General features: G+C 45.2%; 1 protein-coding gene across 7 annotated transcripts in view; it reads left to right on the forward strand.

Annotated features, from left to right (window-relative positions):
* The window catches only part of QRICH2 (glutamine rich 2), a 65,264-nt gene extending 50,792 nt beyond the window's left edge, over positions 1-14,472 (forward strand). For 5 of the 7 annotated variants that reach the window (XM_053296394.1, XM_053296391.1, XM_053296396.1 and 2 more), the window contains 5 exons: positions 172-372; positions 5,117-5,285; positions 8,913-9,000; positions 10,006-10,131; positions 14,007-14,472. In XM_053296394.1, the coding sequence (XP_053152369.1) occupies positions 172-372; positions 5,117-5,285; positions 8,913-9,000; positions 10,006-10,131; positions 14,007-14,146 (724 nt within the window). In that variant the 3' untranslated portion in view covers positions 14,147-14,472. The remainder of the gene's footprint in view (positions 1-171; positions 373-5,116; positions 5,286-8,912; positions 9,001-10,005; positions 10,132-14,006) is intronic. The other 2 variants (XM_053296392.1, XM_053296393.1) reach the window with 2 other exon arrangements.
* Positions 14,473-14,864: the final 392 nt, after the last annotated feature.

Consider the following 14,864-nt stretch of genomic DNA (forward strand, 5'->3'; position numbering starts at 1 on the left):
CTCTCCCACAAAAGGGATATAAAGAGGAGCGAAGCATGCTGGGAGCAACAGCCATGCTTATCTGTGTGGTTTCTTCTTTCCATTCCCATTCCCTGTGCATGCTTGCTGTTGTCTCCTTTCTCTGGCTTGTGTTGCGCCCCTTTCATTTCATTCCACCCCACCCCACCCCAGTCTGAAATTAGGACCCAGTGTTCGCTTTGACGCCTTGGAGAAGAGTGCGAGTCTCAACAAGCTGCGCCGCATCCATTCCAAGATGCTCATGGATATTCAGAAGGTGCAGAGCCACTATGGTGGAGCAGCAAAGGTCAACGCGCAGATGATTAGGGAGATTCTGCAGTCTCAGTGCCTTGGCCCAAGCCAGTATGGCAAACGGTAGGAGAAAAGGTCCTGAGCATATAACTCCAGGGAGATGGGAGCAAAGCTCCATTCCCCCGTTCTCCTTGTATGCAACTTAATAGTGACCTCTGTTCAGGGAGACCTCAGGTTTGAACTTCTAGTTAGATTTCTGTCAAAGCAAAAACTTGGAGATAGCCTTGGGTGAGCCGTTTAAGTCAGCGGCAAGCCAGCTGTGCTGAATCCTTAGAAGCAGAGCAAGGGTGGAGGCAAGGGGAACACTTCTTTGTCGAGCCTTGAAAACATATCCCTATAAAGTTTTTTCAAGCAGCTTCGTACATGACAAAAATTCCTGCACACAGCAGTCCCTTTGCATGAATCCCCTCCATAGATCATTTCTGTGCATACATGCAGTGGGAAGCCACGATTTCCTCACATGGATAATGCATGTAGTATAGTCACACTCTGAAGTCTGTATCTAGGATTCAGGCAAATTCCTATACAGAATTGACTTTCCCGTAGGAATTCCAGCATGCCTGAAGCCACCCCTTAAAGTGCTTCCTTTTAACATATTTACAGGTCTGTGGTCAAAATGAATGCAAAGATTGAGTGGTTTGACAGGGTAATAATATCTGGAATTCCAAAACAGACTTTATAGGTCTGACAAACAAGTCAAACCTGATGGTTGTCACTTTCAGTAGATTTACTGATGTCTGCAGACTGAGTCCTGTTAGCAGCAGCAGCAAAAGTGACTGGCAAAGCAGCACTGCAAGTCAGATAGCATCAAGAAGGTACAACCAAGACTCCAGAAATCCCTGCTGTCAGAGCCTGCAGTTGGACAGGCATTTGTGTTTTTTGCTTCACTGTTAGCTTCCTGCTGCTGTTGCTTCACTTCCTGAAATTTTACTTTCTGCCTAGGAAGCTGCCTCCTTGACCTCATGCTGGCTTGTGAAAAGATCTCCTGCCTTTTCAGTCTCTGTTGCGTGTGTGTGTGTTTTATTTTGCTGCCTAACAAAGAGCAAAGCAGGAAGACAAAGCCAGAGGCGGTATGCTGTTGGGTATTGAATGTGTACCCGATACTTCCGCTGCCCTGCTGTCTGGAGTGGCTCAATATTCTCTGTTTGATTTGGAAACTGGATCTGATCAGTTCAGATACCAAAAATATTAATATTGGGAGTGCAATATTGGGTGGCAATAAAAAATATGCTAATTTGTGATGCAGAAATGCAACCAAAAAAAGCCCATGCTTTTTGAAGTTAATTTCCCAAAGGTGCTTGGGTGAGGCTTAAATCCAGACCATGTAGCAGTGCCATTCACTTCCAGCTACATAGACATTTCTAATCCAATTTCTCTTTCCCAAAATAAATTCTAAGACGCCATTAAATGTCAACATACAATTAAAAAACAAGAACAATTAGTGCAGCCCAAACCCAGACGACTGTCACCCCTTGAATTTCCAGTTCCCTCCTGACTCTTCAGCAGCTTCACAGCTACAAATGTTCTGGATGCTGCCAAACGTTCTCCTGCTGTGCTCATCTCCTGAACCACCCTCTTGCTGCTGTTGGAGAGTCCCCCTTGGTCCAGCAGGCAAGCTGCACATGTGTGTGATGGTAGAAGAGGAGGACTCAGAGTGGGAGAAGCTACAGCTGTATGGTCCTTTGTGCCAGCTAAGCTGTTCAACACATAAGGAGCTCTAACTTGTGACTGGACAACGCTAACCTAACCGTATCACAAACTCCTCCTTCACTTATGCTAAAAGGGTACAAGATGCCCCTGTGTGACTTTGCCATTTAACAGGTTGACAAGTTTGGGATGGGATGTGGTGGTGTCCCAGTTGCCAGGCAGTGGCTTTGTTGGATCAAAGACGGGGGCAGGGCAAGTGCTAAGTGAGGCGGCCAGCGAGGAGTGCTTCAGGCATGGAGAGGGCAAGATACCAGGTGGATCTGCACTTCATCTCTATGATTAAAGTTCCAGAAAGTGAACAAAACTGCAGTTAAGGGGCCATGTGTTTTCAGACATAATGTTGATGGCAAAAAACCTCATGTTACAGTGGCGAAACTCACTACAAACCAACGCTTCAAATTGGAGTTTGGTGAGGCAAACTGCTGGTCTCTTTTGCTGCGAAACCACAATTGCATGCATTCAGAAGTAACAGAGTTCCAACTATGCCACGTTTAGCTGCAGTTTCATGTTATGTGTGAATGTGGCCAATAGGTCTTTGGAATTCATAGGTCCCAGTGGGAGGGTACAAGAAAAGTTATCTGTGGAGCGATGAAGGCCAATGCTGCCGTTTCCTGTGTGGAAGCAGCAGCCTCCTGTCCTCCATCCCACAATTACCTCCAGGCTTGGGGATGCCAACGACCAGAGAGAGAGAGAGAGAGAGAGAGAGAGAGAGAGACACACACACACACACCTTCTTTTCCCAGATGAGCTTACAAGGCCTGGAATACATATGCAGCAGAATAAAGTGGTAGAACAGCCTGCACCACTTGACTGCAGGTGGGCAGTAATGTTTTTTAATGCTCTCCATGTAAAAAAAAACACCTCCCTACGAAAAGAAAAACAGCACAGTAGGTAAAGGGCTAGCTGAAAATATCTCTTCCTGACTCTCTCCCCCCCCCCACCTCAATTGTCAGGAGTTTCTTACATTGAGCAGCATCTCACACCTGCAGTTTAAAGTGGTGTGCAAACTACTACCTGCCCCCTTCCGCATTCTGCTGTATATGTAGATCTAGCCCACATTCATTTCCATGGAAAAGTACTGCAGCCACAGAAGAGTGCATAGGTTGACCTGCCCCACTGCAACATCTCGTAAAGCCTGCTTGGGCAAAGGCTCACCTGGCATTTGGACTAGGGCAATTCTGCTGAATAGTCCCCCTGCCCCCCACTCCCCGCCGCCTGTGTTTCAGGGGCTCAAACCATGGTTTGGGGTTTCATCACTTAAGGTTGCTTGCTGTGGGGCGCTGGTTCACAGTTGCTGTCTTTGATACAAGCAGGGGACACCCCCACCCCCAGACCCCTTGCTTTGCAGTAATCCGTGGGGAGGGCAATAACCATACCTTTGATTATCCCTGGGAGAGAGAAAATGGATATAAGGAGGCCACTCCCTCATGGGGATAGGGACTTGGGTAAATACCTGACAGACTCTCTCGCCACACATGAATCTGCCTAACCCATACAATCTCTTAGAGCGACAGCTCTTCCCATCCCTTCTCCTGCAGAAGCAAAGCTGATGTGGCTGCCAAAGCAAGCCTTCGCTGTAGCTGCCTCCCCTCCATGGCATTCTCTTCCTCCCAAGGTGCAACTGCCACCTTCTCTGCCCATACTTAAGTGCAAGCTTGGAGGTGCATTTTCAATTGCTTGCTGACTCTCCAGGCATTGTGGCATTATTGTAGCAATTGATAATTGTCTGTTCCTTGTCTCCTTTTGGTTTCTATTTTGTGGTTTTCATAACGGCTGCTTTGATTGTATTGAATTAATTATGTTGTTAGCAGCTTTGCATTCCCATTGGAGAGCAAAGGTTACACACACCATTTTAACTAAATAAAAATTTACACACCATTTTAACTAAATAAATAAAAACTGAGCACAGGGGCTCGAGTAAACAGGCCAACCCTTACCTACCAAAATGGAGGAGCCCTTCCAGTCTTTTTCCCCATAGAGTGAGAAGTCTGAGGGCTTCACACCTCTTTTACACACACGTCTTCCAGATGGTGATATACCAACTTCACTGCACTTTGTGAGAAATAAAATGAGACATCTACACGATGCTCAAGGACGTTGTGTCATATTCTTAGCACTATCTGCTGGCAATCTGTAGAAGTCAGTGAATAAAATCTGTTTTTTCAAACTGCTTTTAGTGTCTTTCTGGATGGCCAAAACCCCTGTGCGATGTGAAGAGCTTGTGTGCAGGTTAGAAGCGAGCGCTTACTCAGCCTCCACGTGACCCCAAAGATTTGTGTCTTGTTTCCCAGCAGCATCTCATGGGCTGGCCAGATGGCCATCAGGGTCCTCATGTGATTTTCGTGGTGCTTTTCATCAGAAAAATAGTAATGAAAAGGGGTTGGTTATTCAAAGAAAGCAAGAGCTGGCCAGCAAGTGGCATTGCAGAAATTGCACAAGGCCCCTCTTGGCTGCCTGATAGGTCCCTGAAATCCTGCCGGGAAAGAAGACACAAGCCTTTGGGAATGTGTGGAGACAGAGTAAGCTGTCCCTGCCAACTTGCTCACAAGCTCTTCATATTGGGCAGTTTTTGCCATTTGAAAGGACTTGTATTCTTTTTAAAAACAGTTCATTCATGGATTACTGCAGAGTGCCAGCAGATGGCGCTAAGAATATTATCTCTCTTCTTATCTCTATGTAAACCACTTTGGAAACTTTTGTTGAAAGTGATATATAAATATTTGTTGCCATAGTAGAATATTCAGTGCAACATCCTTATCGGTCATATGGATTCCTCAAGTTATTTATCATTGTAATTTGCACTGAAATTGGAGTATATCCAAGTGCAAGAGAGCATTTTGTAGGCAGCAGGGTTTCCCCCTGGAGCTAATCCGGGCACTGCTATGCGCCACCCATGGCAGAGTGATGACATTGCCCATTAAAAGGCATTAGAGAAACAAAACTAATCGTAGCATTCAAGTGAATACACAGGCTTCATAAAACCCTGAAATGTTTATGTCTCGTAAATACTGTTGTGCAGGAAAACAGTGTGGCTGCTCTTTGGGTTTGTTCTTTGATTTACTTGGCCAAGTGTGAAATGTTGACCCTTGATTCTCAACAGTGACAAAATTCCTGACCTGATGGACTACACATATGTAAGCGTACCCCGGCACTGTGGTGGCAGCCATACCCTAACTTACCCATACAGGCGCTATGGACGGCTACAGCAGTTTGCCCAGTGCATGCCACCAATCCATCCAGAGGAAAACACCATGCTGGCAGTGATGAAGGTAAATAAGAGCTGGGATGAATGAAGAGGAGGAGACATGGAAATCAGTGTAGATCCAGGGCTGGATTGCTGGCCCTGGAGCAAAAAGGCTTGTCGTTTCTTTCCATGATCCACTGTCAAAAATCATCTGAGGATGTGCAGTTGGCACCATAACCTGCATTTTGTCATCCTCTGTCTCTCTTTAGTGCTCCATTGCCAGGTTTATTCACACAAAAGCTTGTCCTGATCAAAAAGGTGTGCAACTGGTCTGAACAGAAATCATGTGCTTTCCAGTTCATGGTCATTGCCTAACAACCCCTCCATTACTACAGGACACATTTTATCTTCCTGGAAAATTTGCACTCCTGTACATGTTCACACAGACACTTTCTAATAACTTCTGCTAATTTATTTTCGCATAAGCGGAATCAGGCCTAATTCATTATCCTATTTCAAGGTTCACTTTACCTGCCTTTGTCAAATTTAGGGTTATTTTTTAGAAAACCAAATGAAAAACCCAAGCCTGCAATTCTGAGAGAAACAAACACACATGAATGGAAACTGTACTAAGCTTGATACAGGAACAAGAAGGAATAAAAGATAAATGAAACCAAAAGCACGATTGTAGGTCTGGACACGCTTGCTGACCTCAGGCAAGTTGCTATCTCTAGCCTCACTTCCTCTGCAAAAGAGGAATAATATGTGTTAACTAAATGACAATGAGAACAATGTCACAATTTTTAGAAAATGAGGCTTTTCAGTTAGCCTTTCCATTTCCTCTAGAACAAGACTGATGCCTTGGTATTGTCCTTGTGATAAAGGACACTCTTTACCTGCCACTGGCTTTTCTAGGTTTTGTGTAACTTAAGGCAGCTGAGAAACAGATTTTTGTTTTGGCCACACTCTCCTCTGTAAGTTTTCTTTGTACAGTTCCAGAAGCAAAACAAAACAAAAACATTAGATCCAAAACATTTCAGTCAGACTTTACTAGGATAAGCGAATGCTAATACAAATTCAGTGTTCTGACTGACAGTGTTTGATGCTAGAAGCAACAGGAAAAATAGCATGATAGTCACTCTTATATTGCAACTGAAAGTTTAGAGATAGCCAACATAATCAGGGCATGAATCTTGATGTTCAGGCCAATTGTCATGGATACTCTTGACCTCCATGTGCTTGCACTGTTCCCCCCCACTACCACGTCTTTTCTTATTCTTTCAATTCTTATTTATTTATTTTATTTATGTATTTTATTTATATACCACCCCTCCAAAATGTATCAGGGCAGTTTACAACAATTAAAAACAATTAAAATCATTTAAACATTAAAAACATTACATTAAAATTATTTAAAACCAGCATTAAAAATTTAAACCAAATCTAATCAAAAGTCTGGATGAACAGATGTGTCTTCAGGGCCTTTCTAAAAGCTGCCAGAGATGGGGAGGCTCTTATTTCAACAGGGAGTGCATTCCAAAGTCCAGGGGCAGCAACAGAGAAGACCCGTTCCTGAGTCACCGCTGAACGAGTTTGCAGCAATTGCAGGCAAACCTCTCTACATTATCTTCTCTCAACTGCAGGCAAACCTCTCTAGATGATCTTAATCTTCTCTCCTAGGCTGTTGCTCCTATAGACACCACTCAAACCACAGCCACCATCTTGGTCTCCACAGAGCCTCACCTCCTTTCCTCATGCTCTTTCACTTTCCATATTCCGCTCTTCCCACTTCTCCCTGGCTTGTTTTGAATCTGGATTTCCTTTACTACAGATTGTCTCTCCTTGCCCCTGAAGAAGGGATGTCCCAATAGTTCTCCCCTGTATTACTACATTTCTTGTACTGAACTTAAGCCCCTTTGCTATGGCCCTGTTCTTCAGTCCTTTAGCATTTGTTTTTTGTTTCTCTCTCATTCAAGCTCCCCCTAATGGTTGGAAATGGGAACACCGTAAAACTCTCCAGAGTACTCAACTTTTTCAAACCTAGAACCCACCTGTAATCTCAATCTGCAAGATTTTTCCTGCAACTGCTTTTTCATGTTTAACATATGTCATTCTCACCCCTGTCAATCTCTTAAACAATGTAAAGAACAAAAAGACAATAGTGGCATGCAACCTGGTACTAGGCTTAACTTGGAGCACAGTACAGTTGTGGGTCAGAACCCATCAGCTGAAGACCAGTGGCAGAGAACACTGTTTTGCTCTGGTGATGATGGCAGGCAGAACTTATTGCTCTCCTGTGTCGGTTACCTCGTTGCTATTGATCATGGTGTTGAATTCTTTACCTTAATTCCTGATCTTTTAGGACACAAGCTGTTGCATTTCTGAGCTTTTCTTGGCATCTATAGTGGTCTAGAAATATACGTAAATAAAGGCTGCAGTTCTCATCAAACTAAAGACACTCCTGAGTGGAAGAAAAGCTCTTAAATCTTACAAATATATGCACTGGGAGAATAGTTCTGATGGCAGGTAGATTTCTGATCTAGTAGATGCAAAATCAATTGTGAGAATGAGTTGACAAGTACAGATGAAAAATCAACCTGCACATTTTAGCATTGACTGTGAATATTCATTTACTGAAGGCCAGTTTTTCCAACATCTTCAAGTCTTTACCATCCAACAGGATTGCTAAATTGCAACCTAGAGATCCCATTTGTAATTCCATGATGCAGATCCCATTTAAATGCCATGATGCAGTGAGAGACAAAGCAGCAGTAATGCACAGCAGCTGTGGGGGTGGGGGGGGTAGACAGCTGGACCAGGAGAGAAATGGGCAGGAGAAGCCACATCTGCATAAGGGAATTTAAAAAGGTGCAACAGATTTCTAGGTTGCAGCTCGATACACCATCACAGTGGATAGATTTTCAAGCTCAGCGCTGCATGTTCAGCAGGGGCGTTTCTAGGTACATAAAAGATCTGGCACCCAGGCCCACATTCAAATAGGTGTAAAGAGCAAAACTATCACAGCTTCTAAGAATGGTCATGATCTCTTCCCCAGCCCCTTTCTAAGCAGAGGAGAAAGGGAAAACCACATAGTGGATTCCACACAGGGGGGTGGGGTGTTAGAATCTGACAGAGCCAACAAATGGGATTTCCCCCCCAAATTTTACTTTCCTGAAGGAGACATGCCCAGCAGCTAGTTTCCACCTTCCCTCCCGTTCCTTGTGGCTCCCTTGCTCTGCAACTGGGAGCACAAGAGCGACAGGTAGAGGACCAATGAGGCTGCTGCTCCTGGGAGAAGACAAAGTGACAACTTTCCTGTCTCTGCTGCTGCCAAGCTTGCCCTCACAGCAGGCAGCAACCCACTCTCCAAAGCCACACAGGCACAAGGCAGGGACTCGGAGACTGCTGTGGCACTGGCTGATTGAACTGGACAACTGGCTTGCTGGGGAGAGGAAGCGGCAGTGCGGCCCGCCTGGCAGGTCTCCATGCCTGAATGCTGTTGGTGCTCCAAATCCAAACTCAAAAGGAGGATGGTGAAGGGAGGCGAGTGGCACCCAGAATAACTTGCAGGGGTGGGGTGGGGGCACATGCCTCATAGGCCCAAGCCTAACAGCGGCCCTGATGCTCAGACTGGTGGAATGAAACTTTAGGGTAGTTACAGGGAAGGTTGGAGCCTAAGCTGAAATTTGTTCTGTGTGTTTGCATTTATTAGGATGAGGAGGTGGACATATTGGGCCTCGATGGCCACATCTACAAAGGACGGATGGACACGCAGCTCCCATCCATTACAGAAAAGGACAGTGAGTTTTGTGCCCCCCTTTACAGATGCTTTGGGTGGGCTTTGTTGACCTTTTCATGGACACAGTTTCTGTATTAAAGCATTATAATGTAAAGCTGGCAGGCCAAGCCTGTCCATGAAGTAATAGAAGGCATTTGCTACAGGAAGCAGAGTGCAAAGCATGCACCACTTTCCTGCTACCAAGTTCTATTGCTGTGGCTCCTTCAACAACAAAAAGGCTCCATTCCAATGATAGCAGACATTTAGACTACATGAACTATTGCTCATCATTCTACTAGCAGATCAATGACTGGCCCTTACTCCACAGGGTCTGGGTGCCGAGATACGTTTTATTATTCTTGTTCGTATTTAATTTATATGCCACCTGACCATTTTTGCCCAATGGCTCACTGAATAAGCACATCTTTAAGGCCTAATGCATACAAATGCTAAGCTGGCCAAAGGTCAACCACATGGAACAGGGCCTCATGGCTATTGCCTTTGTATGCAGCAGAAGCATGGACGTCTCCAGCTACCCCAGTAGCATAGCCACCATTGGACTGGAGGGGGAACAAGTGTCCCTGGGCTGCTGAGGGTCACCTAGGGACCCCCTCGGCCCCTCCCCACTAGAGAACACAGCCAGTGAAGAAACTGGCAGTGTGTGTACCCCAGTGCCAGCCACCATGCCCCATCAGCACCAAAAGCACACTGAGGCAGGGGGCATGGCCAGCATCAGGGCACTCACGCATGCACCATTGCCTGCCCCTCTCCCAGTCAGTGCTTCCTTCGTGGTTGGGGGGCTTCTTTTTCGTCCTGTGCTCAGAGGGGTGGTCAGAGGGGTGTGTCCCAATGCCAGCCACCCCCACCCCCATAGGTGTGCTTCTGATGTTGATTTAGGGGGCATGGTGGCCAGTATTAGGGCTCACACACATTGCCCATCCCTCTCCCCCGGTAGAGGTTAGCAGTGGCGCGGGGCACCACCAGCCTTCCTAGACCCCTGAGCTACCTTCTGTTCTTCTCTCACCAGGTGTTTTAAGATCAAGAAACAAGCTCATCCGATCTTCCTCACAACGGCACCAGCCCACACTCAGTGACATCGCCAACCTCCCAACTCGGCCCCACACTGCCAAAGTCTCTTTGCGCAGCCAGTCAGGTACTGACTGGAAATAGAAACTGATGAGGAAAGTCAAATGTGGGGGGGGCGGGGAGAGAGAAAACGTGATTTCCTCAATTTAGAGATCTCCTTTAAAATGGTTTCTGAACAGGACAGTGATAATCCACAAATTGAGCTTCTGGGACACAAATTACAAACGTGTCACTTTTACAGCATTGTAACCTCACTTAAATAATTCTGGGGCTTGTAGTTTGAGGAGATACTAACAATTTTCTCTTAGTCCAACTAGCTTCTTCACAGAACTTTATTTCCTAAGATGCCTTAAGAAGAGAACATACAGTAACTGTTAAATCAGTTTAAGCTTGTAGAATAGAGACCTCTTTTATGCAGACAATAGGCTGGTTTCATTGTCCGTCTTTGCATATTTTTACCGGAGGGAAAGTAATAGGGTCCAGCCAATATTCTTAGCTCCCCCCGCTTCGTTTCAGAGATTTCATTAGGCAATGTCCACACACTCTTCAGCCTCTCTATAGCCATAAGCCTCTCTGTACATCCCCTCCATGCCTTAAAAAAAAAAAAAGCAAACTGAGATGCTCAGAACAATGAACTCTACACCGATGGCCTGAGGTGTCAAATGTTGCTCGTGCCCCCACGCTTCTGGTGGGGGCCAGTCCCCGTTCAAAACGGACACTTTAAAGCTTTTAAAGTGGCACAGGCATACAAAGGAGAGAACGTCCTGCACTCCTTGAGCTGCTTTCAAACTTTGTAAGAATTGTGGAGAGAGGTGCTTCTTGCAGTGCATGCAAGTGTCAGATTGGTCACGAAGAGTTACTCTGATTGGTGGAGGGGCATCTTGCCACACTGCCCAATAACCTGCTGCCTGAAGGGACCACCCCATCTCACCTCATGAAAGGACTGCCCCTGGAACTTTGCCTAGTACCATCTACTTTGTGTAGTGGCAGAATCCTGCTCAGCCCTACCTTTAATGTAGTGGACCAGATTACTCGAAACTGTGATTTACTTTTCAGTAGGACTGTTGCTGGTTTGAATCCCCACCAGTATGTTTCCCAGACTATGAGAAATACCTATATTGGGCAGCAGCGATATAGGAAGATGCTGAAAAGCATCATCTCATACTGCACGGGAGATGGCAATGGTAAATCTCTCCTGTATTCTACCAAAGACAACCACAGGGCTCTGTGGTAGCCAGGAGTCAACACCGAGTCAACACCGGTCAACACCAACTCAACAGCACACTTTACCTTTAGGTCTAATTAGTATGTTGTTCCCCCATCCCTTTTCCAGGGTGGTGGTAGTTGTTTGCCAGTAAATCATCATTTTTAACCAATCTGTCCCAAACTGTCTTTTACCCCACCTCAAGAAACTGACTGCTCCTTCCATACACTGTGCTCATGCCCCTGCGCATAGACACACAGCAACATAAGCCTTAAAAAAAAGAGAGATTGGTGTGGTCACTGGCACTCAAAAGATTTCCTAAGAGAAAATGAAAGTGGCTGAATGTCATTAGGATATAAGACATGAGGCAGAAAACATAGGAGACATAGGAAACTGCCATATACTGAGTCAGACCATTGGTCTATCTAGCTCAGTATTGTCTTTACAGACTGGCAGTGGCTTCTCCAAGGTTGCAGGCAGGAATCTCTCTCAGCCCTATCTTGGAGAAGCGAGAGAGGGAACTTGAAAACTTCTGCTCTTCCCAGAGTGGCTTCATCCCCTGAGGGGACTATCTTAACAGTACTCACACATCAAGTCTCCCATTCATATGCAACCAGGGCCTGAGGTGCTTAGCTAAGGGGACAAGTCATGCTTGCTACCACAAGACCAGCTCTCCTCTCCGAGAGCATATACCTGCTATGCAGATATAGGGTCGACCCTGCTACATTTCATTATCCTCTCTTCTACACGCTAAAGGGCTGCATGTGATAAAAGCAAAACACAATATTATTATTCTTTCTTTTTAAAACTCTTTAGTGAGAGAAAGGTAGCCAGTACTTGAGATTGTTTTTCAAACAAACTCTTGGTAGGTCCTTTGTAAAAAGGCTCCTAGTGAGACGACTGTCCCTGGTTGAGTGATTCTAGGTCTGTTTGCAATCTCCGTGCCTGCCAGTCCATCTGCCCATTATTGAGAGCTCCCTTCTGGTCGCACCGAGGTGCTGAACGATCACATCTGAGATGTAATTTCAAACACAGTCGGTTAGAACAATTGGACTGCATGCCAGACTGATTGAAGAGCACTGCAGGAAATCATAGAGCTGCTTAGCATAGCCCCCAAGAGCACTGTTTACTTTTCACTGACTAACTTGGAAATGTACAGAACTGCCACTGAACTCTGCCTGCCCTGCATAGACTATGCGGGGAAAGAGACTCGAAGCAGGAAGGATGCGGGTGAAAGGGGAAAGATCGCTCAAGAAACTAAACCACCCTGGCAGCATTTGCTTTTTGTTCCAAGCGAGCAGGAGTCTGCCAATGAGCTTCCCCTGTCAGTTAGTGTTAGTTATAGTTATAGTTCCCCTCTTAGTTAGTAACAGTCTCTTACTAAGAGATGGCTAGTGCTCCTCTTTATTACAGCCTGGCCTGAGGACTGCTTTACATGTCACAAAATTAGCAGTATACTGCCTGTACCTGTGATGTTCTCTAACATATGAGAGGCAAATGCACGTTGTTTTTCAATGCAGTAAAAGAAAAAGAAATGTATGCACTGTAGGAAAGCCAGGCTAATTGTGGCTCCCTGCAACCTGTACTCAAAGTTTAAACAAGTATGCTTGCCTCTTATGTGCCATGGTATAATGCAATGTGGACTAAAGTGCTCACTAATTTTGTAACATAGTGGCCATGGCAGCAGCAGGTCTGCCCACTACTGTATGCCCGACAGCAGAAGAGTAGATTAGAGAAAAGTCTTCATAGCACTATAGCCTTGAAGTTGGGTGTGTTGGCTTTTTACTTGGTTTTAGTCATGGCAAAATGTAGTTGTCCTACCAAAAGCTTGATAGAAGCTTCAGATATTAATTTCTATCAAGAGAGGTCTCAAGACCTGTGTCTTGCACAAACTTTAATCCAGAGACTTCCAGTTATTTTGGTAATCTCTCCTTAGCACATGTACAGTGACCCATTTATGAGTGACACCAACAAACACCTTGTGATTATCTATGTTTAAAAAGACTGCAATGTTACTACAGGCCAACAGATGAATGGAGGTAGGGCTTAACTTGAGCCAGGGCTCAGTCCAAGAGCCTGTTCTCAGCTATGAAAAATGTGAAATGGGGCATTAAGTGCATTTACACTCATCTCCGGCTAAGGAGGAACAATCTCTCTCCAGCTAGGATTTGGTTTGTATACAGATGAGAAGAGAATCTACCAACACCATACATTCCCCACCCAAGAAAACAACATAACCACCAGCAAGATTTACATGACCAGGTCATGATCACAGGCAGAACAATAAAGTAAGTTATTGATGTGCTTACTTTGAACACTATCTGTGCCAAGATCCTGTTTCAGAAGCTGGTGTAAGGCCCTTGAACCTGAACCTCCCGTATCATGCTTTAGCAAAGATAGTTTTTCTGTCCACAATAAAGCAGGAGAACACTTCTGAACAAGAATAAAGTTCTCGTCCCACAGTACACTGAGTCACTACAGCCAGCCATGCAGAGTTGGGGGCAGGCAGGTTTCTGAATGTAATGTGGGGCTGACTGAAGGTCTTGCCAGCAGAACTGCACCACAGAACCGTTTACTTTTGTTTTTTAATCAACCCTTAATGGAGGGTCAGAAAGGTGTCAGATTAGAGTGTTTTTATGCATGGGGAAAGAGACCTTTGGCTGTGCACATAAACAATCAGCTAATCAATTTCTTATACTTGTGACTAGACCGAGTCTTGCTGTTCTTATGTCTTGTAGCTAAGTCACTCGGTGACAAGTCTACGATGTCTCCAACCCACTTAAGGGCTGTTGAGGAGCCTGGAATGCCGGATAGAGAAAGTTTAGAGGTACGGATGGAAATCCCTGCAAGACAGCGAGCCGATCAACAATCAGCATAGGCAGAACGATTCCAACCTTGTGCTTCAATGAAAACGTGCTCACAGATGAAAGCCAGACAATAATGACGACTGTGCAGACATGCTGCTGCCACGGGAACAAGGCCATCTTGTGCTGTGCTCACAGCAGGTGCATTATCTGGCTCTTCCACATAGTGATGTTGCTGGAAGACGCAGGGTGCCATGGGCACAAGACAGGGGGCAGTATTTCCTTCTGTAGAAACTGCTATGCCACTGCTTCTGCATCTTTTTTTCGTCCAAGAAAATGTATTCAATACAAAATCCTCTGTTTAAACTCGTTCCAAAGACAACTGATGTCAATATCCTCAGCCTTCACTCTCTGTGTTTTTCTTCTGTTGTGTCAAACATCTATCAGCTGTCTAAATTGAGGTAGTCTCTCTAAATAGGCAGTGGGTTGTGTGGTCTAGCAAATTTCTGTCCTGTTGCCATTGTTTGGCAGGGAGCAAAGGTAAGCCTATGGCTACTGGAAACTGCTTTTCCCTGCAGCAGCTGACTGGACCATTGCATGTTGGGATTATGTAATTTTTAGCAGCAGCAATTTTGACTTAAAGGTTATTATTTATTTATTTACATTTTTATATCCCGCTCTTCCTCCAAGGAGCCCAGAGCAGTGTACTACATACTGTGGCTGTTGATTTGGGTTCAGCAGTTGCAACTTGACACATCTTACCTCTGTATTTATAATTAACTTGGAATTCAC

The sequence above is a fragment of the Hemicordylus capensis genome, chromosome 2 (assembly GCF_027244095.1).
Source record: "Hemicordylus capensis ecotype Gifberg chromosome 2, rHemCap1.1.pri, whole genome shotgun sequence".
Taxonomy (NCBI): Eukaryota; Metazoa; Chordata; class Lepidosauria; order Squamata; family Cordylidae; genus Hemicordylus; species Hemicordylus capensis.